This window comes from Cavia porcellus, unplaced genomic scaffold (assembly GCF_034190915.1).
Source record: "Cavia porcellus strain 051 isolate PalLab524CR breed Dunkin Hartley unplaced genomic scaffold, mCavPor4.1 scaffold_17, whole genome shotgun sequence".
Taxonomy (NCBI): domain Eukaryota; kingdom Metazoa; phylum Chordata; class Mammalia; order Rodentia; family Caviidae; genus Cavia; species Cavia porcellus.
Window position 1 is genome coordinate 16956433 of NW_026947500.1, and position 23203 is coordinate 16979635.

The window sequence follows — 23203 nt, forward strand, 5'->3', positions numbered from 1 at the left end:
TATTTATTTGCCATTTGCATTTCTTCATCTGAGAATTGCGTATTCATCTCAGATGCCCATTTTTGGATTGGATCTTTGAATTTTGGAGGTCTGAGTTTTTTTAATTCTTTATATGTTTTAGACAAGAGTCCCTTGTCTGAGAGAGAGTTCACTAAAATCTTTTCCCAGTTTGTGGGTTTTCTTTTCACTATGCTGGAGATTTCTTTTGACATGCAGAAACTTTTTAATAAGATGTGGTCCCAGTTATTGATTCTGGGAAGTGTTTCCCGTGTGGTTTGAGTCCTGTTCATGAATTCTCTACCTACTCCTATGTCTCCAAGGTTTCTACCCACTTTGTCTTCCAATAGATTTAGTGTTTCTGTTTTAATATTCAGATCTTTGACCCATTTAGATTTTAATTTAGTACATGGTGATAGACATGGGTCTAGCTTTAGTTTTCGGCAAATGGAGAGCCAGTTTTTCCAGCACCATTTATTAAAGAGACTGTCGTTCTTCCAGTGAACCTGCTTGGCTCCTTTATCAAAGATAAGGTGGTTGAGTGTGTTTGTAGTTGTGGTTGTATCTTCTAATCTGTTCCATTGATCTTCGCCTCTGTTTTGATTCCAATACCATGTTGATTTTACTACTGTTGCTTTGTAGTATAACTTCAAGTCAGGGATTGTGATGCCTCCTGCTTTGCCTTTGCTGCTTAGAATTGCCTTTGCGATTCTAGGTCTCTTCTGGTTCCAGATGAAATTTAGGAGTGATTTCTCTAGATCTATAAGGTATGTTGATGGTATTTCTATTGGGATTGCATTGAATCTGTATAAGAGTTTTGGGAGAATGGCCATCTTCACAATGTTTGTTCTTCCTATCCATGAGCAAGGGATGTCTTTCCATTTTCTGAGATCATCTTCAATTTCCTTTTTCAGTGTATTATAGTTTTCACTGTATAAGTCTTTCACTTCTTTCGTAAGAGTAATTCCTAAATATTTCATTTTTTTGCTTGCTAATGTGAATAGTCCAGTTTCTCTTATTTCCCTCTCTGTAATTTTGTTGTTCGTGTATAGGAATGCTATTGATTTCTGAGTATTGATTTTGTATCCAGCCACATTACTGAATTTATTTATTGTATCTAAGAGTATTTCAATGGAGTTTAGGGGGTCTTCTATGTAGAGTATCATGTCATCTGCAAACAATGATAACTTAACTTCTTCTTTTCCTATCTTTACCCCTTTTATTTCTCTTTCTTGCCTAATTGCTCTGGCTAGTACTTCCAGTACTATATTAAATAGGAGTGGTGATAAAGGACATCCTTGTCTTGTGCCTGATTTTAAAGTAAAGGCTTTCAATTTTTGGCCATTTAGAATGATGCTGGCTGTTGGTTTGTCATAAATGGCCTTTATTATATTGAGGTAAAGACCATCTATTCCAATTTTCTGTAAAGTTCTTATCATGAATAAATGTTGGACCTTATTGAAGGCTTTTTCTGCATCTATAGAAATGATCATGTGATTCTTATTTTTGGCTTTATTGATATGGTGGATTACATTTATTGATTTGCGTATGTTGAACCATCCTTGCATTCCTGGGATGAATCCCACTTGGTCATGGTGTATAATCTTCTTGATGATTTGCTGGATCCTATTTGCCAATATTTTATTGAGGATTTTTGCATCTGTGTTCATTAGGGAGATCGGTCTATAGTTCTCTTTTTTAGTTGGGTCTTTCTCAGGTTTTGGTACTAGAGTAATATTTGCTTCCAGGAACGACTTAGGAAGGATTGCTTCCCTTTCAATTTCATTGAACAGTTTGAGGAGTGTCGGCATTAGGTCTTCTTTGTATTTCTTGTAGAATTCTGCAGTGAATCCATCTGGGCCTGGGCTCTTCTTGGTGGGTAAGGACTTAATTACATTTTCAATTTCAGTAACAGAGATTGGGTTATTCAACAGTTTTACATCCTCTTGATCTAGCTTTGGCACTTCATATGCTTCTAAGAATCTGTCTATTTCTTCTGTGTTATCAAACTTTTGAGAGTAGAGGTTTTCGAAGTAGGTGTTGATGATCTTCTGTATTTCTATTGGGTCTGTAGTGATTTCTCCTTTTTCATTTCTTATTGCATGAATTTGAGCTTTTTCTTCCCTTTTTTTAATAAGGTTGGCTAGGGGCTTATCGATTTTATTTATTCTTTCAAAGAACCAACTCTTTGATTTGTTGATTCTTTGGATTGTTTTCTTAGTCTCTATTGCATTGATTTCTGCTCTGATTTTTATAATTTCCTCTCTTCTTTTGGCTTTGGGCTTGACTTGCTCTTCTTTTTCTAGCTGTTTGAGGTGTAGCATCAAGTTATTTATTTGTATTCGTTCTGTTTTCCTGATGTGGGAACTCAGTGCAATAAATTTTCCTCTCAGGACGGCTTTCATTGCATCCCACAGGTTCCGGTAAGTTGTATCTGTATTTTCATTTTCTTTTAGGTATTGTTTGATTTCTTCTTTAATTTCCTCTGTGACCCACTGATTACTCAAGAGTGTGTTATTCAGTTTCCATGTGTTTGTGGGATTTTTGCAGTATCTTTTATCATTAATTTCTAATTTCAGAGCGCTATGATCCGATAACATGCAAGGGATGATTTCAGCTCTTTTGCACTTGTTTAAATATGTTCTGTGAGCTAATATATGGTCTATTTTAGAAAATGATCCATGTACTGCTGAGAAGAATGTGTATTCTGATGTTGTTGGGTGGAACATCCTGTATATGTCTATCAAACCCATTTGTTCACAGGTATGATTCAGTTCTGTTATTTCTTTGCTCATTTTCTGTCTGGTTGATCTGTCCCTTGGTGTCAATGGCGTATTAAGGTCTCCTGTTACAATTGTGTTACTGATAATTTGAGTTTTCATTTCTGTTAATAATTGTTTTATATAACTTGGTGCTCTGGAGTTTGGTGCGTATATATTTAAGATAGTTATCTCTTCCTCTTGGAGTTTTCCCCTTACAAGTATGTAGTGACCTTCTTTGTCCTTTATGGTCATTGTTGGTTTAAAGTTCACGTTGTCTGCAAACAGAATGGCTACTCCTGCCTTTTTCTGGATTCCTGCTGCATGAAGAATTGTTTTCCATCCTTTGACTTTCAGTCTGTGAGTATCCTTCTGGGTTAGATGGGTTTCCTGTAAACAGCATATGGTTGGATTTTGTTTCTTGATCCATTCTGCTAGTCTGTTTCTTTTGATTGGTGCATTGAGACCATTTACATTAATGGTTATTACTGTTAAATGCTGGTTAATTGTAGGAATGTTATCTCTCTGCTGTTGCATCTTTATCTTTCTGTTCTGTTTAATTATTTGCTTTGCTTAGTGGTTTTTTCCTTTGTGTATCTAAACTGTCTTTCAATATTTTTTGCAGGGTCGGTTTGGTGTTCATGAAGTTCTTCAGCTGTTCTTTGTCATGGAAGTATCGTATTGCACCATCTATTTTGAATGATAGTTTTGCAGGATATATCAGTCTTGGTTGGAAATCATTTTGCTTTAGGATCTGGAATATTTCACTCCATGCTCTTCTTGACTTTATCGTTTGTGCTGAGAAGTCTGCTGTGATTCTGATAGGTTTTCCTTTATAAGTGATCTGTCTTTTCTCTCTGACAGCTTTTAGTAATCTATTCTTGTGTTGGATTTCTGGGATGGTGATTATTATATGTCTGGGTGTAGTTTTATTTTGGTTATGACTGTTTGGAGTTCTATATGCTTCACTGATCTTGATGTCAGTTTCTGATCTCATGCTTGGGAAATTTTCAGCTATTACTTCTCTAAATATCCGCTTGACATCCTTTATGTTGTCTCCCTCTCTTTCATTAATCCCTATCATTCTTATGTTATTCTTCTTTGCATCGTCTTGCAGTTGTTGAATTGTTGTTTCCTGATTCCTTGTTATTTTCAAAAGATCTTTCCTTTCCTGTTCACTAGCTGCAATCATGTCTTCAAGGTCTGAAATTCTATCTTCACTTTCATTAAGGCGGTTTTTACAACTTTCAGTGGAGTTTTTTATTTCCTGTATATCTCTGTGCATCTGCATTATGTATTCTGTTTGTTTCTTATATTGCTCATCTAGGGATTCTATCTTTTTGTTTAGTTCCTCCAATTTTTTATCCGTGTTTTCTTTAGATATATTTAGAATCTCTTTCATTTCTTTTATCATTTCTTCTTTTATCTGGGAGATTATTTCGAGTTTGAATTTCTTTAAAGCTTCCTGGAGTTGTTTGTCAACTTCAGTAGCTATTATGTCCGATATATGAGGTGGATGGGATATATTTTCTTCTATATACATTGCTCCTAGGGTTTCCTGAGATGGGCTGGAGGTTTGAGGTTGTAATTTGGTCTTTCGTTTTGTCATTTTGTATATTTCTGTGTTTCAAGTGTTATTTGAAAGCTTCCTCAGGATCTGTTGAAAATCCCCTTCTATGCTTGGAGCTACTGAGCCTCTGACACCGCACTACCCCAAGCCATTGGGCCTGCAGAACCAGTGTCCCTCCTCTGCCTGCTCAGAACTCCGCAGTTCCAGACAAGCTGGGCCTCAGGGACACTGTGCGCCCACCTGCCCCTTGGAAGATCCACAGCTCTTCAATTGCAGCCAGGTTAGGGTGCTCTCCACAGGCCACAGTGCCTCAGGAGCCTGTGATCCCTCCCTGCTTGCAGAGATATCCACAGTCCTCTAGGCAAAGGAAGGGACTTCTGCAGGCACTCCAGATCCGCCCAGCTCCTCCTCTGCAGGCAGATGGCTAGGCGCGGCTGGGCTCGGGGATTAGTGTAGGCCCGCCCATCCGTCAGGAGCTCAGCAGACTTCCAAGTGTAGCCGGGGGGGGGGGGGGGGGGGGGCAGCTGTAGTGGCCTCTAACCCACTGCTCCACTTCACTGCACCCAGAAGCCTGGGGGGTCCGGAACAGTCTGAGATTTGGGCAGACTGTGCTGGGCACTCACCACAGGCTGAGGTGCCTCAGGAAGCTGCGATGCCTCCCTGCTTGCAGAAGTATTCAGTCCTTCAGACAAAGGAACGGGCTTCTGCAGGGACTCCGGATCCGCCCAGCTCCTCCTCTGCAGGAGATGGCTAGGTGCGGCTGGGCTCGGGGGTTAGTGTAGGCCCGCCCATCCGTCAGGAGCTCAGCAGACTTCCAAGTGTAGCCGGGGGGGATGGGGAGGCAGCTGTAGTGGCCTCTAACCCACTGTTCCACTTCTCTGCACCCAGAAGCCTGGGGGGTCCGGAACAGTCTGAGATTTGGGCAGACTGTGCTGGGCACTCACCACAGGCTGAGGTGCCTCAGGAAGCTGCGATGCCTCTCTGCTTGCAGAAGTATTCAGTCCTTTAGACAAAGGAACGGGCTTCTGCAGGGACTCCGGATCCGCCCAGCTCCTCCTCTGCAGGAGATGGCTAGGTGCGGCTGGGCTCGGGGGTTAGTGTAGGCCCGCCCATCCGTCAGGAGCTCAGCAGACTTCCAAGTGTAGCCGGGGGGGATGGGGAGGCAGCTGTAGTGGCCTCTAACCCACTGTTCCACTTCTCTGCACCCAGAAGCCTGGGGTGTCCGGAACAGTCTGAGATTTGGGCAGACTGTGCTGGGCACTCACCACAGGCTGAGGTGCCTCAGGAAGCTGCGATGCCTCTCTGCTTGCAGAAGTATTCAGTCCTTCAGACAAAGGAACGGGCTTCTGCAGGGACTCCGGATCCGCCCAGCTCCTCCTCTGCAGGAGATGGCTCGCAGTGTTCAGTGTTGAAAGCGGGCTGTCAGAGCAGCTAAGCAGCCAGGCACTGCCAGAACCAATAGCGCCTATCAGGTGCTTCTTTTAAAAAGGTAACTGACAAGGTGTTGCAGTCAGTATGAACAGCTCAAATGAGAGGTGAGCCATAGACATCAGGAAAGGCCTCCCCGAGGACCTCCTCCCTGCAACATAGACGTCACAGCCCACACCAGCATTGAATGTACCATACTGGAAGTGGGGCAGCTGAAAAGGTGTATGGTGAAAAGAAAGGAAAACACAAGAAAGACAAATTGCCCTGTCCTCCCCCTACTTACCCCTGACACCACTCCAACGGGCTCTCCCACTTCTCCTACAAGAGACATGGTGGCGCTGGACCGCAGAGGTCCCCATTGGCACTGCTTCTGTATCCCTGACACACTGCTCTCTGGACCCTGCAATTCAGGAAAATCCAACCTGCTAAATTCAAACTCAGGTTTGGAGGTAGACGGACTCTTTTCAGTGGTTCTGGATTTCCTGTCTGTTCGCTTATGGTAACCATCTGGAAGCACAGAATAAAAAGTAGATGTAAAAATGCAGATAAAAGTTTGATGACTAGTAATCAAGCTTAAGTCTTACATAAGAAAGCCCACTGCTAATTTTGTAGGTGTTGCCACCCTTCTTTATAGGACTATGGAACACAAGTGACCAGAAGCATCTATCACTGTTTGGACCAGAATGTAAAAAATCAAAATGCACTTCGAATTTTGGGAGAAATTCTAAAGCTGATGAAATAGTTATCTTAAGCTGATTGCACAGCCGAGCATTTTAATTATTCCTAATATACATTTTATTTATGGGAGTGGTTGAGACGGGATCTTACTTTGCAGTTCAGATTGGCCTTGAACTCACTCTGCAGCCCAGGCTGGTGGTGCCCTCACAGTGATCCTCCTGCCCCAGCCTCCCAAGTGGTCAAGGTGTGTGCTACCATGACTGGCTTCCTAACATACACTTTGCAGTGTGGCAAATTTAAGGGGATTCTAACAAATTTCCTACAACTAATACACTTTGCACTCTTCAGATTGCTGGAGCTGGAACAAACTGGAGGAAGGCAAGTAGCATGAAACTTCAGGCCTCTGTCCCATTTTTCTCCTTAAATGTAGCAGATGATGAGGTAGGCTTAGTGCCATGAAGTCCCTCCTAGAATTACAAGGCCAGAGTTCCTACTTCTTTCCTTTCACATTCCCATGTGCCCACTGAGTCACATGAGTGGAGTCAGCAAAAAGATAAGATAATTGCAGTCCCAGGAACAATTATAAAGGCTATCAGTCACTACCAAAGTAGGCGATGGCTGTGATTAAACTGCAGCTGTAATTTACAAAGAAAAACAAAGGTACCAGCTACAATCACTAGCTTCCAGCAGACTGAAACAGAAGTTTTCAAGGCACAGAACAGATGTGACCTGTGGCACAAATAGAAATGGTGTCCTCCGAGTCACCACTGTGGTCAATTTGGTATTATTTAAGATGGGCCTTTAACCAGTCAAACTTTCCACCTAATAAAAGCCCCATCAGAACAGCAGAGAAGCTATTTCAGGAATGAATGCAGCCCAATATAGTACAAAGCACATGACTATAATTTGTTTTTATTTAAGGGCATGTTTTAAAGCTTGTAGTCATCACCTATCTGCTGTGTGATGAGAAATGCAAGGAAGAGAACAACCATGACAGGCTAAGGCCCCTTCTCAACTCGCAATGCACATTACCACACTGGGATCCTCTGCTTGAGGCAGAAAAGGCTCGCAGAGTCCCATAGGAAGTCTGATGCCCTCAGCTGTGCTGGGCGCCAGGCCTCATCGCTGGAATGGTCACAATGAACAGGCCCAGAGAGACGGTGGTGCTGCTGGCATAGGTGACACTCCCCACATGGTCTGTTTTTTTACCTGGTTTCGATCTATTCTCAGCATGAATGGACAAATGGTGGGACCCTCTGGCTGACTTGATCTCAGATAATACTGGACCATCAGTCCTTTTAAACTTCTGCTCATTGTATGTTTTTTTCTCGTCACAAGTTTTTTTCTGTAGGAGATTTAAAAAATAACATGAAATAAGAAAACTACCATCACAAAAAAAGGTTTAAAAAAGTAAATTAGTAAGTATTCACAATCCATTTTTAAAATGTTAGACCAGGTAGTACTTAACTCTCATGCAAAAACATACCAATTCCTTACTTTTGCCACTCCATGCATTTCCTCACCTTTAATGGAGCTCTCGTTTCTTGGAGGACAGTGCACATTTGTTCATTTGGGGGCTTTAGAGTCTGAAAACCTCGGTGTCGACTGGGTTGGCTGTAATCATACCTCGAGGCAGGCACCGAGCACACATTCTGTGTAGTCTCAAAGGTATACGGAGAGTAGGCGTATGGATGTAGCGTTATCTCTGAAGATAGATACTGGGGTGGAAACGCTGGAGCTCTAAAGGTTGTGTCTTCTGTGTACATTTTCGGTCTAAAAAGTACGAATTTTAGTTGTGTATTTCATAATACAAACCAAAAAGCTTAAAATTGTGTAATATACTGATTCTAATATTAATACTTTTCCTTAGATCATTTGCTCCAGACGTAGAATAGCCCTCATTAAAAGCCTCATGAAATCTCTTTCTCCACTTATCAGAAAGGTGCTGGCCTGTCTCTATTTTCTTTCTCTCTTTTGAACAATGCAATTGATTTGCTAAGATTTCATCTGAAGGCTGATCCAATCACAAAATGTTAAGCAGCTGAGTAAAATGTAAATCATAACCTCCTGCTTCCCTCACATCAGCACCAGGTATTTCTTAATTTGTAGGACTACATCAAAATGTACTGTACACAGAAAGGCAGGAAAATTCAAGGCCAATCTAACACATCCCATGCGGTCTTCTAACTGGCTGTCAGGAGATACAAACATAAGCACCATCTAGTGGAAATCATGTTTCTGAGCTGCTGCAACCCTACAGGCCACGCTTGCAACACATGAAAGCACTTTGCTTCCTTCCATTCAGTCTTATATTGCCTCCTTATCACCGTGCATTAGTTCATGGCATTCGACAATGAACTTTGATCCTGTAAGATCATAGAAAATCTATTAATTCTAATAATGAAGTATCCCTAATAAAACCTAAAACCCTCCTTGGTGACCTCTGTCTGTCCTTCAGGATCCCAGCCTACTACTACTCCAGAAAGAGCGCAGAGAATTAGCCTTGCCCAAGAACAAGATTCAGAGTCATCCCATTGCCCAGCAGGTGGCAAGATAAAGAATCTGTTCTCCAGAAGAGGTTAGCTCAATGCATAAACTGTAAATTCAATCCCTGGCCCCCCCACCCCCACGCAAAAAAGGGAAGAAACTGGCAAAGCTGGGCCTGTAATCCCAGCACTTGAAGCTGCAGCAGGAGGATCACTGTAACAATTTTTTTTTTTTTTTTTTTTGGTCTTTTTGAGACAGGGTCTCTATGCAGTTCAGGCTGACCTTGAACTCACTTTGTAGCCCAAACTGGTCTCGAACTTGCAAAGTTCTTCTTGCCTCAGCCTCCTGCGTGCTAGAATTACAGGCGTGAGCCACCCCATCCAGTTTCTGGATCCCTGTAAATTTGAGGCCAGCCTTGGCTCCAAAGTGAGTTGAAGGTCAGTCTGAAGTGCAGACTGAAACTCTGTCTCAAAAAATACAGAGAAGGAGAAAGATGAGCAAAGATGAGAGGCTGACAGCAAAACAAAGGAGAATTATTTTTTAAAAAATTCCAAGTCCAAAAAAACAAAGATGTCTCTCTGATGAAATTTAGCTTAAAAAAAGAAAAAGAAGAAAGAGCACAGAAGCAGGGAGGGTCCAGGCGCTGATTCATCCAGGATATCAAAACTGTCAAAGGACCTGACTGGGTCCGGACTCACTACAATTTAGTTTTTCACCCTGGTTGAGTCCTGCAGGTTTCTATAACCTCACTGGTCCTTATTCCTCTGGAAAGGTGCTATTTTTCCTTCCCATTCAGTGTAACTAAAGTTACCAGTAGAGAAAAATACACAAAACCAAGTAGCAAAGAGACAACCCAGAGTCTTCAGATGGCTTCTGCAGAAAATTCCCAGTGCCACAAGTTGCTCAGGTGACCATGTTTTACATCCCATGGGACGTAAACGCTAACTACAATGCTAACTACACCCAGGCCTCTCCCAGCAGGCCTCTGGTCTGTTACTCCCACAACTTTCTAGGCTCCACTGATGGGGACTGTGAAGCTCCCCACCCGAAGGGCCCCTCTCCTGTGTCTTCTGTGCCCTCCTCACCCCGCCTGTAAGACTCATTCATAGGGAAGCCTTTGCTCAAGGCTTCAAAGATCTGCACAGCATAGCACCTTCGCCACATCTAGGCCTCCATCTCCTTCCCACCTATGATTTCACTTTTCCCACTGCAGCACAAACTACTGCTGTGTTGTAGTCGGTGTTTGTGAGAACAATTCCAATCAGGTCACAGAGTTTATAATACTATTTTACAATGCTCACCCATAGTTATACACAACGAAGTGCAGGAAATCTGTCTACAACACTAAAGACCCAGAATATCCAGCTGAGGACCCAAATCCCACAGCAATGTCCTGCAAGAGTACAGATGAAGATCTACAGCCCATAACTCCCAGGAGTCCAACTGGAGGTTTAGGGCCCACAAGAAGGACTTACACCCGTCTGCTTTATGGATCTGCAGTGGGAAGGCCCAAAGGTCAGCGGTGAAAGCTACAAAGCCTGTGCCAGTGGGTGAAGGAGCTGTGCCAGTAGGCTGAAGGTTCTACAATGGAACCAAGAAGTCACGCTCAAAATAAGAACCAGGCTGCCTTGAACAGTATCACAGCCATCCTCAGCCACACCGAGGTCCCGAGCTCCTCGGGATGCTTGATGTAAGGACCAGTGCTCCCCTAAAGTGAACCACAGTCACTCTCACCAACAAAGTTCCAAGCTCCTCTGATGATAATGGCCGAACTCATACTGGGGAAGCTAGTCATGATCAGCTCCTTTAGGAGAACCAACAGATCGAACAGCAACATTTAGGAGAACCCACAACACCCCGCTCTGCCTCTCCACATCTCTGTTTATGCTAGCAACTTTCCTCAGGTGAGCCATTTACACTCAGCATCACGCTGATTTAATTCAGCTAGTGTTAAGCTGACCACCAGTTGTTAATCTGTAACACTACGATTCCCACTTCTATGTTTTGTTTCCATTTTTTTGGCTGTCCTAGGGACTGGGACTGAACCCAGGTCCTTCACATTGAGCTACATCCACAGTCCCCCTCCCAGACACAGACTTTTGCGGTTCTTTTTTTTTTTTTTTTAACTTTTTTTTTTTAAGATAAGGTCTCACTAAGTGGCTCAAATGCCCAGGAAGGAGATGAACTTGCAATCCCTCTGTCCTAGCCTCCCAGAGTGCTAGAATTACAGGTATGTGCCAAACACTGGCCAAATCCTGTTCTTATGAATGATCCCACAGCTCCTTCTAAATATTTGTAGAATATTTCAATACAGGGCTGGGGATATAGCTCAGTGGCACAAGCACCGACTGAGGTCGTGAGTTCGATCCTCAGTACCAAAAAAAAAAAAAAAAAAAAAGATTATAATACCTTTCTCAGCAAAACAGTGGTAACCATGGAAAAATATCCCCATCCCTGCTTTTGAGACAGGGTCTTGATATGTAGTTCAGCCTGGTCTAATCTTCCTGCCTCAGCCTTCTGAGAATTCCAGGTCTATGCCACTACCTCCCCCATCCTTTTTGAGCAGTCTCTTTTTTAAGTACTTTCTTCTCTATTTCCAGTACCTGAAACCTCCTGGAAACTTTCAACCCTCTCTCAAAATTCTAACTGGACTCAAGAATGATTATCGTGACCCAATTTACCACCACCAAACGTTCCTGACTTTTTGTCCAGCTTTCAGCTGTACCATGCAGGACTCAAACTGACACAATGCCAAGCTTGGTTGCTGTATACTGCTAGGCCCTGTGCTAGTTCTCTAGACCTAGCCCAATGCTGTTAACTAAAACACACGGGCGGTGCTTCCTGAAACTTCCTCAGAATACTGCAAGATGCTGAAAATGCCTACTAACAACAATAGCAGTTTTGGAGAATACCACTATTAAACTCGGGCCGAAAGAATGTTAATTCTGTTTCTCTGGAGAACTCTGACCAATGTACTCCCCCAATACCAATATTACTATATAAAAGTAGGTTTTCAACTTTTGTCCAAAACTGTATCTTTCAGTGTTTCCCATATACACTGTATACCAGATAATAATGATTTTTTTTCATGTGTTCCAGTTTCCAGTCTTGAAAATAAATTCTGGAATTTATATCTAGTATAAACTTTTCAACTGTATTACACAAACACAATCAAAATTAAAAGGAAATTACTCCAGCCATATCAAGAAAGCATGAAGCAGCTAGGATTCAGCTCAGTGGCATAACTGCCTGCCTGGCAAACGTGAGGTCATAAGTTTGATCCCTGGTACCAAAAAAAAAAAAAAAAAAAGAAGCAAGCAAGGAGCTCATATAAACATTAAAGCATACCCAAACTTTCAAAATAAATCTACTAGTAAGTTTACACTATAATGTGAAAGGTTAACAAATTCAGCTAAAAGCAGAAACGATTTTGTAAACACCCTGAGAATGAATCTTGAAAAGGAAAAAGAAAATTTAAAGCAAAAAAGAAGCCTTCTTTCAACTCAAATTTAGAATAATTTAAAACTACAATTTGAAAAAAAATCCAGCTTTGCAGGACATATATAAAGCAAAACAACTAAAAGCAAAAGCCAACAATTTCTAATGAACTGATCACACAGAAGGTGGCTATGACTGCTCACCTCCATCCCTTCTGTGAACAAGATTTTACACTGGAAACTCTTAAAAATAAGCATGTTGTCCATTTGGCCCTTCCACTGCTGTTTCCTCTTACCCATCCTTCTTATCGTTTCATTCTCCATTAGTCGTGTTCCCCCCGCCCCCCCCAGGTGCTGGGGATTAAATCAGCACTTTGCACAGGCTAGGCAAGCAGTCCACCACGAGCTACATTCCCAAATCCTAGCTATGTTATCACACTCCCTGCTCCCTATGCACCACGCCCATAAGGAGGATTGAGCCCAGGGCCTTAGTAATGAGTTACATTTCCAGCACATTCTTTATTTCAAGACAGAGTTTTATCAACTGGCTAAGTTGCCCAGGCTGGGCTCAAACTTGTTCTCCTGCTTCAGCCTCCCAAAGTGCTAGGATTATAGGCACATACCATGCCTGGTTTATAGGCTTCTAAGATCATGTTTTGAAGCTGTATGAACAAATGCGAGTTGACATTGCACTCATTAATAAATGCAATGTCATCTCCATTCTTTCCCAGCTTAATAACAGACAGTACTAAGGTAAAGAGGCAGAGAAAGAACTCCAGTTTTTGTTGGCACGGTACACTGTTAAACTGCCTAGTGGCTCAGCCCCTTCTTAGATGAAGAGCGTCCTCTCTCCATCCACAAAATGTTAATGTGGCCTTTCATGAAAGTGTAATCACCAATAAATCCAAGAAACACATCCCCCAGATAAGGTGAGGTGTTTGTAGTATACGTACTCAGTCAATGGTGATTCCTGTACAAATGGGTAGTAGGTGGCTGCACAGCTAGGGAAGACACATGCTTCTGAAGACTCTGTCCATGCCACATTGAGCCCAGCAAACTTGGGGACAAATGGTTTCACATCTGCTGATAACTTCACGCTTCCCTGAGAGGGAAAAGGTGGAGGTGTTGGCTATATACAATCTGAAATCAACCCAATGTAAACAAAACCCAGAGAGGCACTCCATTCTAACAGTCCCCAATGCTGCTACTTAAAAATGTCTGCCTAGTGAAGACAATTCACTTTGCTAAAAATTTCTTCCTAATGCTTTTTTAGTTAGAACAGTCTTTCAAACATTAGAAGTGAAAAATAATGGCAACCAATTAAAGTGGAATTAAAATTTAACCTAGCTCATGTATAAAAGGACAAGTAACATATCTGTAGTTTTAAACTTGGAAATGGGTATTTTTCCCCTGAGGTTTAACTAGGTCCACAGTAACTAAAAACCCTATCCCTACTGCAGTCAAATATACCTGGGAAACGTTTACCAGCAGCACCCAGAACACACTGCATGTATTTCCTCTATATCTCTCAAAAAGTTACAAAATGTCTGTTTTTTACTGTGTTAACTACGAAGAGCTATTTTACAGAAAGGAGAATTTCATAGTAAGAAAATCTTTTATCGCCAATAAGCCCTTCAAATTTAAAAATGTTACTAGTTCATGTGTGTATGACATACTATTTACAACCTTTGTGGGAAGGTGACACATGTACATAGCACATCTTAATTCCTTTTTCTTTCCCCTTTTGGCTACCCCTGCCTTTCCACCCATCTCTTCTTATTTTTTGGTATCGGGAATTGAACTCACGACCTTGCGCTTGCCAGACAGGCACTGTGCTGCTAAGCTACATCCCCCGGCTCCCCTTCCTTTTTATTTTGTACAATTTTGCAGTACATAATGTTTACAAGTCTTGTTTGGAATTAGTACGTATATGTAAAAATGTCTTTTGTTTAGAGTAGTAATTTACTTGTAACTACAGCTTTTAGTTAGCGTGAAGCTAATTTATTTGACTGTCGATCTCCATCTAGCTTCTAGCAATTACAAAGTGTACAGCGAAGACAGAAATTTTAAAAGCGTAAAAGCGCTTTTCAGTGCTGCTTCTTCGCTGGAAGCGCCAAGTTCACAGAATAGCCCAACTGGGCCGCCAGCAAGGAACAGGGAGGCTGTCAACAGCGTTTATGGCATCACAGTACCTACGGGGCCAGCCGTAGGCGGAGCCTGGGCACCCGGCCACCACCCCGAGGCGAGCTCGGGGCGGGACGTGGGTTCTAGGCCGCTTGAGGACACCGGTTCCTGCCTACATTAACCAACCAGTCTTGTTACCACCCGACTGAAACACCGGGACAAGTCAGGCTGACGGGCTGAGGCCGCCAAGAGGCCACACCAGCCCCCTGCGGCCCTTACCGTGCCTTCAGGCCCCCACGGTCCCCCAGACGCCATAGCAGGCAGGAAGGCCGAAGGAGCCCGCGCCCGTGAAGGCCCGCCGCTGGGCCAGCGGACCACTTGCGTTTCCGCTTTTGGAACGGGCGCCAGGAAGCCCGTCATTAAGACGCGACTACCCCGCCCCTTTTCCTAGCGCAAAGCACGTCGGATGTAGGCCTGAGCCGGGCATTGGTGCTCACTAGCAGCGGCTGCATCAGGTTGCAATGGATAGTCCCCTACTAGGGTGGGGGAACCCAGAACAGGAGTCGCCTATGATCTGTGGCACTCTGGGTTATCCGACGCAATTCTGGCTAGGGCGGCAGGGCCTTACAGACCTGCCGTGAGCAGAGGGTTCTCAGGCAGCCTGGGCCCCCGTGGGTCTCAGGAATGCGGAAGGGCTTCTTAGACAGCGTCCCCTGCAAAGCACTGTCCCTTCCCTCGTGCATTTCCTGATCCCCTCAGAGTTGTCGATACTCCAGGGGGCATTTGCACACCCGACAAGAATCCTGGAAGCACGACTTACTGGCATCTTATGCTTACTGAAACTTCCATTGGTTTGGGATTCATCACATGAAGGAACTCCAAAATTTAACATATGTTGGACACAAACAGTGTTAAGCTGGGAAATAAATTACACAAGGGCAGATGCTATCATATTGAGAAATTACTATTTCAAGAACAAAAGTTTAGAGGAAAGCCTGCAGACTGTATTTCAAATGACAGCACCTGCACTTCGGAAAGGGACTGGCTGCTTCAGAAAGCCTGTGGCTCAATGGAGGCCACCTGCCAAATGAGTAAAGACAAACTAGATTTTCTGCCTTGTGCATAGATTTGCACACCTGGTACCGAAAAAAGCACAGGGAGCTTAAGTTCTTGTTCAGGTGGGTCCGCAGGTTTATTACTACTGAATCGGTGAGGTGTAAGGATGGCTGTCAGGCTCCCTCTTCAGCTAGTACACTGTGCTCAAAAGGGTCCTGCGTTTACTGGCAACTCATTCAAAATGTCTTTCTGGCACAGCAATGAATGCTTCCATTTAACTCTAAAATACTTCCTTAACAACTAAGAAGGCAATCAAAACAGATGAAAAAATACATTACACCATTAAGTTACTTTACTGAAAACCTTCCAGTAGCTGATGTCTTTAATAGGAAACATTATCTTTACTTGGCAAACGGAGGAAAAGATAAACAGGGTTAGGTGGATGACAGGGAGTTTTTGGATTAAGTGGAGGCAACCCAAGGAGTATTAAGTTGGGTTTTCCTGTTCGCTTGGAAGATCCTACATTTGTCTAGAATTTGGACAAATGATGGCTTTAAAATTGTTTGGTGCTAGTTTTAACATATCCCTGGGTTCTCAGTATACCATGCTATTTTAATTTCCGTTCTCTTTCAGGTTTACTTTCTCAAACATAAAATTATAAAATATACCTCAGTAACTTCAAACAGGAATAAATGCAACATACAAACTTTATTTAACAGAAGTAACAGATAACACCAAACAGGCACTTATATTAATCGAAAAACTGTCTAGAAGAAATGTCTTAAACACCTTACAACAACCTACTTGTAGTTGCATTTAACTGAGCTCTGTTGCTGTGAAGAATACAGCTCATGCACAGGTATGGATGTATGATTTGTACATTTTTCAAGTATTCACTGAATACTACCTTATATACACATATACATTAAGTTTGAAAAAGATTTAACTGTTGATCCCAAATATACTTCATTTTTGTTGTTCTTTTGGAAGAGGTCGTCTAAACAGAAGAATATGCGGTTCTGTGGAAAGAAAATGTAAATAATTCAATTCAACCAGAATAAATGAATCAACTATTATTATCTGGCTTCAAGTCAATTTTGCTTCAAAGATACAATAAACAGAAAATGATCTGACAAAGAGAACATTCCTGATATTTTGGTTTTCAATGTTTTTACTCAATAGAAGGATAAAGATAGCTTTAGTTCTACTTTATGTAGTTTCAGATTTTGTTCCAAGCATTGTAAATTCTGTAAGTTAAATTTATCAATAATACAAAAATAAGAATTCCACCCCACAAAGCTACAACCTAGTTGCCTGGCGTGGTGGCTCACGCCTGTAATCCCAGCACTCGGGAGGCTGAGGACCAAGCCTGGGCTACAAAGTGAGCTCAAGGCCAGCCTGAACTGCATAGGAGACCCTGTCTCAAAAAAAGCTACAACCTAGTTTACTATTTAACGAGAAAACCTTCTGGTTAGTACTACAAGAGCATATGACACTCAAATCTAGCCAAGCTGTGTAACACAGCTGAATCCACACATTATCTCATTTAATCTTAGGTAGATGAACATCCTTTCTGGGGATTAAAGGAAAATCACTAATTGCACCAATTTCTGTAACAGCACTAACAGACATCTATATTGTCTTGAAGTACTTAGTTTTCAGAGATGGGACAATGAAATCCTTGGTATACTTTTCAGATACTTTAATATAAGAAGAAATTTTATAATACAATAGGATAGCTATTTCTTGACAAGTTATTCTTGCAGGTAGAATATATCATATTCATTTCTGTGGCATTTTATTTAAAACAGAACACTCCAGGGAGCTAAGGAATGAATCAGTCATAAAAAAATTTTTTGAATTCCTTCAAGTATCATTCATTATACACACACTTTACAACAAAATGTACCTGGTTCATGAATCATATAATGAACCCAGCCTAGACTCTGTTGGACACCAAGTCGTCTCCACTCCTCTTCGGACATCAGATGAGTTTTGGGTACTTGTTTGGACAGTTCTCTGGGTAGCATCACATGCCTGGTAAAAGGTACAGCCAAGTATTAATGCTTCATGTGTTCTTATGAGCACTTCATACATATACTAAAAATGTGAACATCAAAAGTCTAAAGCAAACACCATTGGTGCCAAACTCCAGCATTCTCTACTACCTTTTTCTGGGTTTTGAGAGGCTATACTCAAACTCAGGAATCTAGAATATGCTGTCTATCTTTACTGTTATTTTTTCTAAAAGAGAATCTTGCTTGTAAATCTCCATGAACAGAACACCAGAATCTAAACTAGATACATGGTCACACATCCCAAGCTATCCTGTGGTTAGCTTTGTTCATGTAGCCAAATCTTGACCACAGAATATAAATAGAATATGCAAGATGAAAAATATCCTCAAAAGAGAGAATAGCCAAACTTTTTCTTTTTCCTGTTCTATTCAGACATTTGATCAGGAAGTTACAGTAGCAATCTAATACCACAGAACAAACTGCATATGGAAGATGGATGGCAAAGCCAAAAATGTAAGGAATTTACCCCCAACTGTGGAGTTGTTGTCAGCCTGGCCCCAGACTAGACTTTTCCACAAAGTAAACAATGTAGTATGTAATTTCAGATGCAGATGACTTGTGTTTCCTTATCAGTGCATCCGTAGCAGGTGCAAGTCTTACATGCTCACTCTAAGCAGTTGTTTTGATACTTCCATAAAAAAATACCAATGGCAAGTGTTTTTGCAACTTCATACTCATCTTGTTTTCTAGTAAGTTACTGGCATATCCTTTTTTCAATTTAAGCACACATATAATAGCAAGGTCAAATCATGGCAATTATGTATAACTGTACATTAAACTGTGGTAGTCTGAAAAATAAAACTGCAGTCCTACCCATTACCATAAAAATTTTTTATGAAAGCCCAATTTTTGCAGTCAGCCATTAACACCAACTAACTTTTTAAACATACAATCTTACAAATATGTTGGCCAACTGGGAAAAGATAAGTGCAGTTTGGGCCATAGAATCTGTATCATTCCTGTAAATTAAATGGAGATTCTTTATATATACTAGTTACTTCCCATGGGGGTGGGGTTTCCACGTCTGACCCCAAGGAGCCCTAAGCCACACCCCTAGTTTTTTACTTTTAAACAATCAGCAAAGCTAGGCTCAAACCTCAGATCCTCCCTGCCTCAGTCTTCCAGAATGCTAGGATTGCACGTGCCACATTTGACTACCACACACTCATTCTTGAAATGCTGGATAACATATAACTTTTAAACTTCTCCATTTAAAGAGAATCTGTTATTTTTATCATTACCACTCAGTACTCTCCCCTGAATCATGTACACAGGCTCTTGGGTTTGACTGGAACAGAAAAGAAGTTAAGTAATATGAAACTCACATGGGGACTACTTTTTTCTTTTTGAACAGGGTCTCCCTATGAGTTTAGGCTAGCCCCAAGCTAACTAATCCTACTGCCTCAGCCTCCCAAATATTTTACTTACGTAAGTCTATAGTACCACAGGAAAAAAACACTGGGCCTTTTACAGAAGAGCCCATGCAGAAAAGAAAAGACCAGAAAACTAAGTTTGGAAATACAGAAGTACAGGGTATTGCTGAGAAAAAACACTATCTGAAATTTATTCTGGCCAGGTGGGATGGCTCATCACAGCACTCTGAAGGGCTGAATCAGAAGGGTCACTGGTTTGGGACCAGCCTGTGCAGTTAACTTGGTGAATTCGTTTAAGACTTTAACTCCAAAAATCAGAGATGTAGCTCTGTTCAAAAACCTGGATTCGATCCCCTGAACGGTGAAAAGCGGAGGATTTCAGTGTGCGTAGCAACACTATTTACAAGTAGTACTGAGTTTACCTTCTATTATTGGCTACCCCCCAGGAAGACTCTTAGCACCCCACAACTGAACATTGTGCCAATATATTACCCTGTTACAATTGCCTAGCTTGTAGTTGCCACATAATCTATTTAAATTTACAGCAAGAAAACTCATGCGTCTTTTTCCCTAGATAAGAATTTTTTTTTAAATGCCATTCATTTAAAAGTATTATTCATTTGTAAAATAACCCAGAGTAACTGCTTCTTTTGCACGTAGGTTTCCATGATATTGGGGCGGGGAACCCCACTCATGTTCTTTTTTCTCCACAAACAGCATTCTTGGAAATCTAACCTTAAAAAAGGAGCAGGTGAAAACAAGGTTACAATTTGGCCGAGGAAGGCGTAGGCTTGACCACCCTAACCACATCTTAGCCTTTCCCCGGACTGCAATGTCCTCCGATGTTCCGGTCCTACTGGAGAGCACACCCCTCGCAAGCCTACATACAGTAAGGCTGGCAAGCGTGGGTCACTCGCCTCCCACATCTAGTTCGCTACTTTTATTGGTAAACCACTGCTTTTTAGGGCAGCCTCCAGCATGCAGAAGCAAGGTCAATGCCCAGTGCACTGTATACCAGCGAGAAGGGGGAGCCGCCCGCGGTGCACTCCGGTCTGTAGTGTTTCCGAAATGAAGCCTTTTCACTGGGCGCCGCCCCGTTAGCACGCGCGGAGCCCCGCGAACTTTTCTGTCAGGGATCCCCACCGATCCTAAAGCAACGGGGAGGAGGGGGGTGTCCCTGTTTTCCGCAAGGCGGATCCCCAGTCTGGTTTGGTCCAGCCCCGACCCTGACCCGGAAACCGGTTCCGGTCCCGCTGGAGACCTGCGGTCGGAACCGAGCGGCCAAGTCGGGCCCGCGCACCGGCTCCCTGCCCCTGCGTGGGTGGACAAAGGGCCCCACTTTGGAGCTCCAAGTGGGCAGTCGCCCGGTCCGGGCCCTCGGCCTACAGTTCCGGGGACCGCGACCCACGGGGCGGCCTGGCCGCCCAGGCTGCTCACCGGTACTCGTAGTGCTCGTCGAAATACTTGTCCGAGTAGTAAATCTGCTTATGGGCCATCCTGCCGATGCGCAGCGGTACGGAAACGGAGCGAATGCGAAAGCGACGGCAGCTCAGCAGGACACGCGTCTCGCTCAAGCCACAGCAACGACTCAACTGAGACCAACGACTGCAGGCCCAACGTTCTCAGTTTGAATCCGACAGCCCGCCCGCGATTGGACGAAAGCGCAGACCAATCGCCTTCTGCGCCAGCCACGAGGGGGCCGGGCCAGTAACCAGCCTATAGTCGCCTCGCGTCCGTGGCGTTTGCTTCCCAGTCAGCCAATCAGTGGCCTGTTGCGAAGTTGCCTGAGATTTAGTAAAGTAGGAGGCAGGTGACCTGGCGGTCAGGGCGTGGTCAGAGAAGGGCGGAACTGGGACGTTAAGGGTCACGGAGCGCGTGCGCAGGGGTTGAGAAAATTCCAGGGTGGCGGAGCCGTTGGGTCTGCTGAACTGAGGGTGAGATAAAATATCGCGAGGTTTGGTGGGACCGGAAGCACCTCTGCAGCGGGTCGGAGTAGCTCCCCTCCCGCGGAATGGGTGTCCTGAGCGCTCTTGAGAGGAGGCTGGTGCACGGCGCGCATGGGGTTGCTGCCTATGATTAACGAGAGGCCCCCGGTGTTCGGGCGTCCGCGCATGTCTTCTAAGAAGTATTTCTACTGATGAGCTTAGTTTTCATTTTGAGTTTTGCGTTGAACAATGTGTACCTAACAGGAAAGTAAAATACCAATAAAAATATTTGTGACATGTAATGAGCGTTTAAACATTTTCAACATCAACTGTGTAACTACGAGTTTTGAAAACTAACAGCAAAACTAAATTTCTACGTGAACAGCAAAATACAAACAAATCCAGGTGTAGAGGCACATTAGAGAACCTGAGGCAGGAGAGTGGCTGTGAGTTCTGGCCAGCCTGACCTTGCACAGTTGAGTTCAAGGCCAGCCAGAATACCCAGCAAATCCCTGTCTCAAAAAACCAAAAAAAAGGGGTTGGGGATTTAGCTCAGCGGCATAAGCGCCTGTCTTGCAAGCAGGCAGTCGTGGGTTCAATCCCTGGTACTGATAAAAAGGAAAAAGACCAAAAAAAAAAAAAAAGCCAAAAAGGAAAATACAAGCAAAACTATACCACAGAAATAACCTTTGCTTTGATTATCACACCTAAGGCAACCTTCACACGTATTAGAACAGCGTATTCCATGCACAAGTCTTGCTTGCACCAACAGTGCCCTGTGCTTGGCTTTCCTCTATTTGACAGGCCATACTTTCATCTCTCTTGTGTTCCACTTTGTTTAGGAACTTCCAATAATACCGGTGCACTTAGCATAATGAAATATCAATACAATGAAATATCAAAGACATACTGAGTGTTTAAACATCGACATTTTGTTTGTTTTTTGAGACAGGTCTTGCTTTGTAGTTCAGGCTGACCTGAATCCTCTTGCCTCATTTGAAACGCTGAGATTACTGGCGAGACAACCACACCTGACCAACATTTCAACACAGTCTATTTGATTACTAAATCAACAAAATAGCCAGATGTGAAGCACGCCTATAATCCCAGCATTTGGGAGTCTGAGGCAGGAGGATTGTCCTCAGTTCAAGGCCAGCCTGGGCTGCATTCAAAACCATCCTGAACTACATAGTGAGATCCTGCTTCAAAAAATAAAGAAAAAAAGAAAGAAAGAAAAAGAAATAGGGGCCGGGTGTGGTGGCACACACCTGTTATCCCAGTACTTGGAAGACTGAAGCAGGAGGATTGCTGTAAGTTTGAGACTAGCCTGGGCGACAAAGTGAGCTCAAGGCCAGTCTAAACTGCATAGCGAGACCCTGTCTCAAAAAGACCCCCCCCAAAAAAAGAAAGAGGTACAAGTTTGTTCACAATATCATAGGGCTTATTACTGCAGGAATAAAAACCTGATAGCTGCATTCCAGAATGTTTCTAGATTCAAGGTTTCAAGGTGTAAAATGTCTTTGCATCTACCAGGGTGTATATTTTTATATCACATTCGGAAGGCTTATTTGGCATGTAACACCAAAACTGTCAACAACCATGAAATGGTGCTGGTTGTTGGTCAGTTGTCTTGTATTCAGATGGTAGTATAAATTGCTTCACAGTTCAAAACAGAGCTTTCAAAAAATGAATAGCAACCAAATTGTCAGATTTTTTTTCTTTCTTGGGGTGTCTTTTCAAACAGCACATTTCAAAGGTAACCAAATCTTTTGAGTGTTTTTATTGTTTTAAAAATCTCATCGCGTGAATCTGGGTGTGGCGATGCCCGTCTATAATCCAGCATTTGGGAGGCCCAGCAAGAGAACTGTTCTGTAGTTCAGGGCCAGCCTGAACTACACAGCAAGCACAACTGTCACTTCTCCATAAATCCTTTAATTCCAATGACTAGACTGATGTCCTGCTATGAAGGCTTTTAGTTCCATTAAGTGAGATGTCATGATAGACATCTTTTGAGTGTTACTATTGATGCATGTGCAATGTTCTACCTGTACTTAATTACTCGTATATTTCAAAACATCTTGTAAAATGTCATTCATCATAAATAATTGCCATCAGCGAATCACAAGGGTGGCATTCTGTCCATCGCTTTCACCCCTGGCAAGAACCTAACAGAACCTCGTTCTAAGGTTGGATCTTTCAAGAACACATGATCATTTTATGATCAAATATTTATTTATATTAACTGTTTTCTTCCTTGTCTGAGTCAAAGTCTTCACTCCAAACTTCTCTGT

The 23203-nt window shown here is 42.8% G+C and overlaps 2 protein-coding genes across 4 annotated transcripts in view; both read right to left on the reverse strand.

Moving 5' to 3' along the window:
• Secisbp2 (SECIS binding protein 2) overlaps positions 1-14916 on the reverse strand; it is a 41073-nt gene extending 26157 nt beyond the window's left edge. For all 3 annotated transcript variants that reach the window (XM_013157287.3, XM_004999864.4, XM_003461844.5), the window contains exons 1-5: positions 14760-14916; positions 13310-13458; positions 7956-8205; positions 7642-7777; positions 6038-6261 (exon numbers count right to left, since the gene is read on the reverse strand). In XM_013157287.3, coding sequence (XP_013012741.2) covers positions 6038-6261; positions 7642-7777; positions 7956-8205; positions 13310-13458; positions 14760-14900 — 900 coding nt within the window. In that variant the 5' untranslated portion in view covers positions 14901-14916. The remainder of the gene's footprint in view (positions 1-6037; positions 6262-7641; positions 7778-7955; positions 8206-13309; positions 13459-14759) is intronic.
• A 1309-nt stretch (positions 14917-16225) lies between these two features.
• On the reverse strand, positions 16226-20639 carry Cks2 (CDC28 protein kinase regulatory subunit 2). Its single transcript, XM_003461840.5, has 3 exons — positions 20425-20639; positions 17446-17573; positions 16226-16555 (listed from the first exon to the last, which is right to left on the reverse strand). The coding sequence occupies exons 1-3, from the start codon at positions 20481-20483 to the stop codon at positions 16503-16505; spliced, it is 240 nt and encodes a 79-aa protein (XP_003461888.1). The 5' UTR covers positions 20484-20639; the 3' UTR covers positions 16226-16502.
• Positions 20640-23203: the final 2564 nt, after the last annotated feature.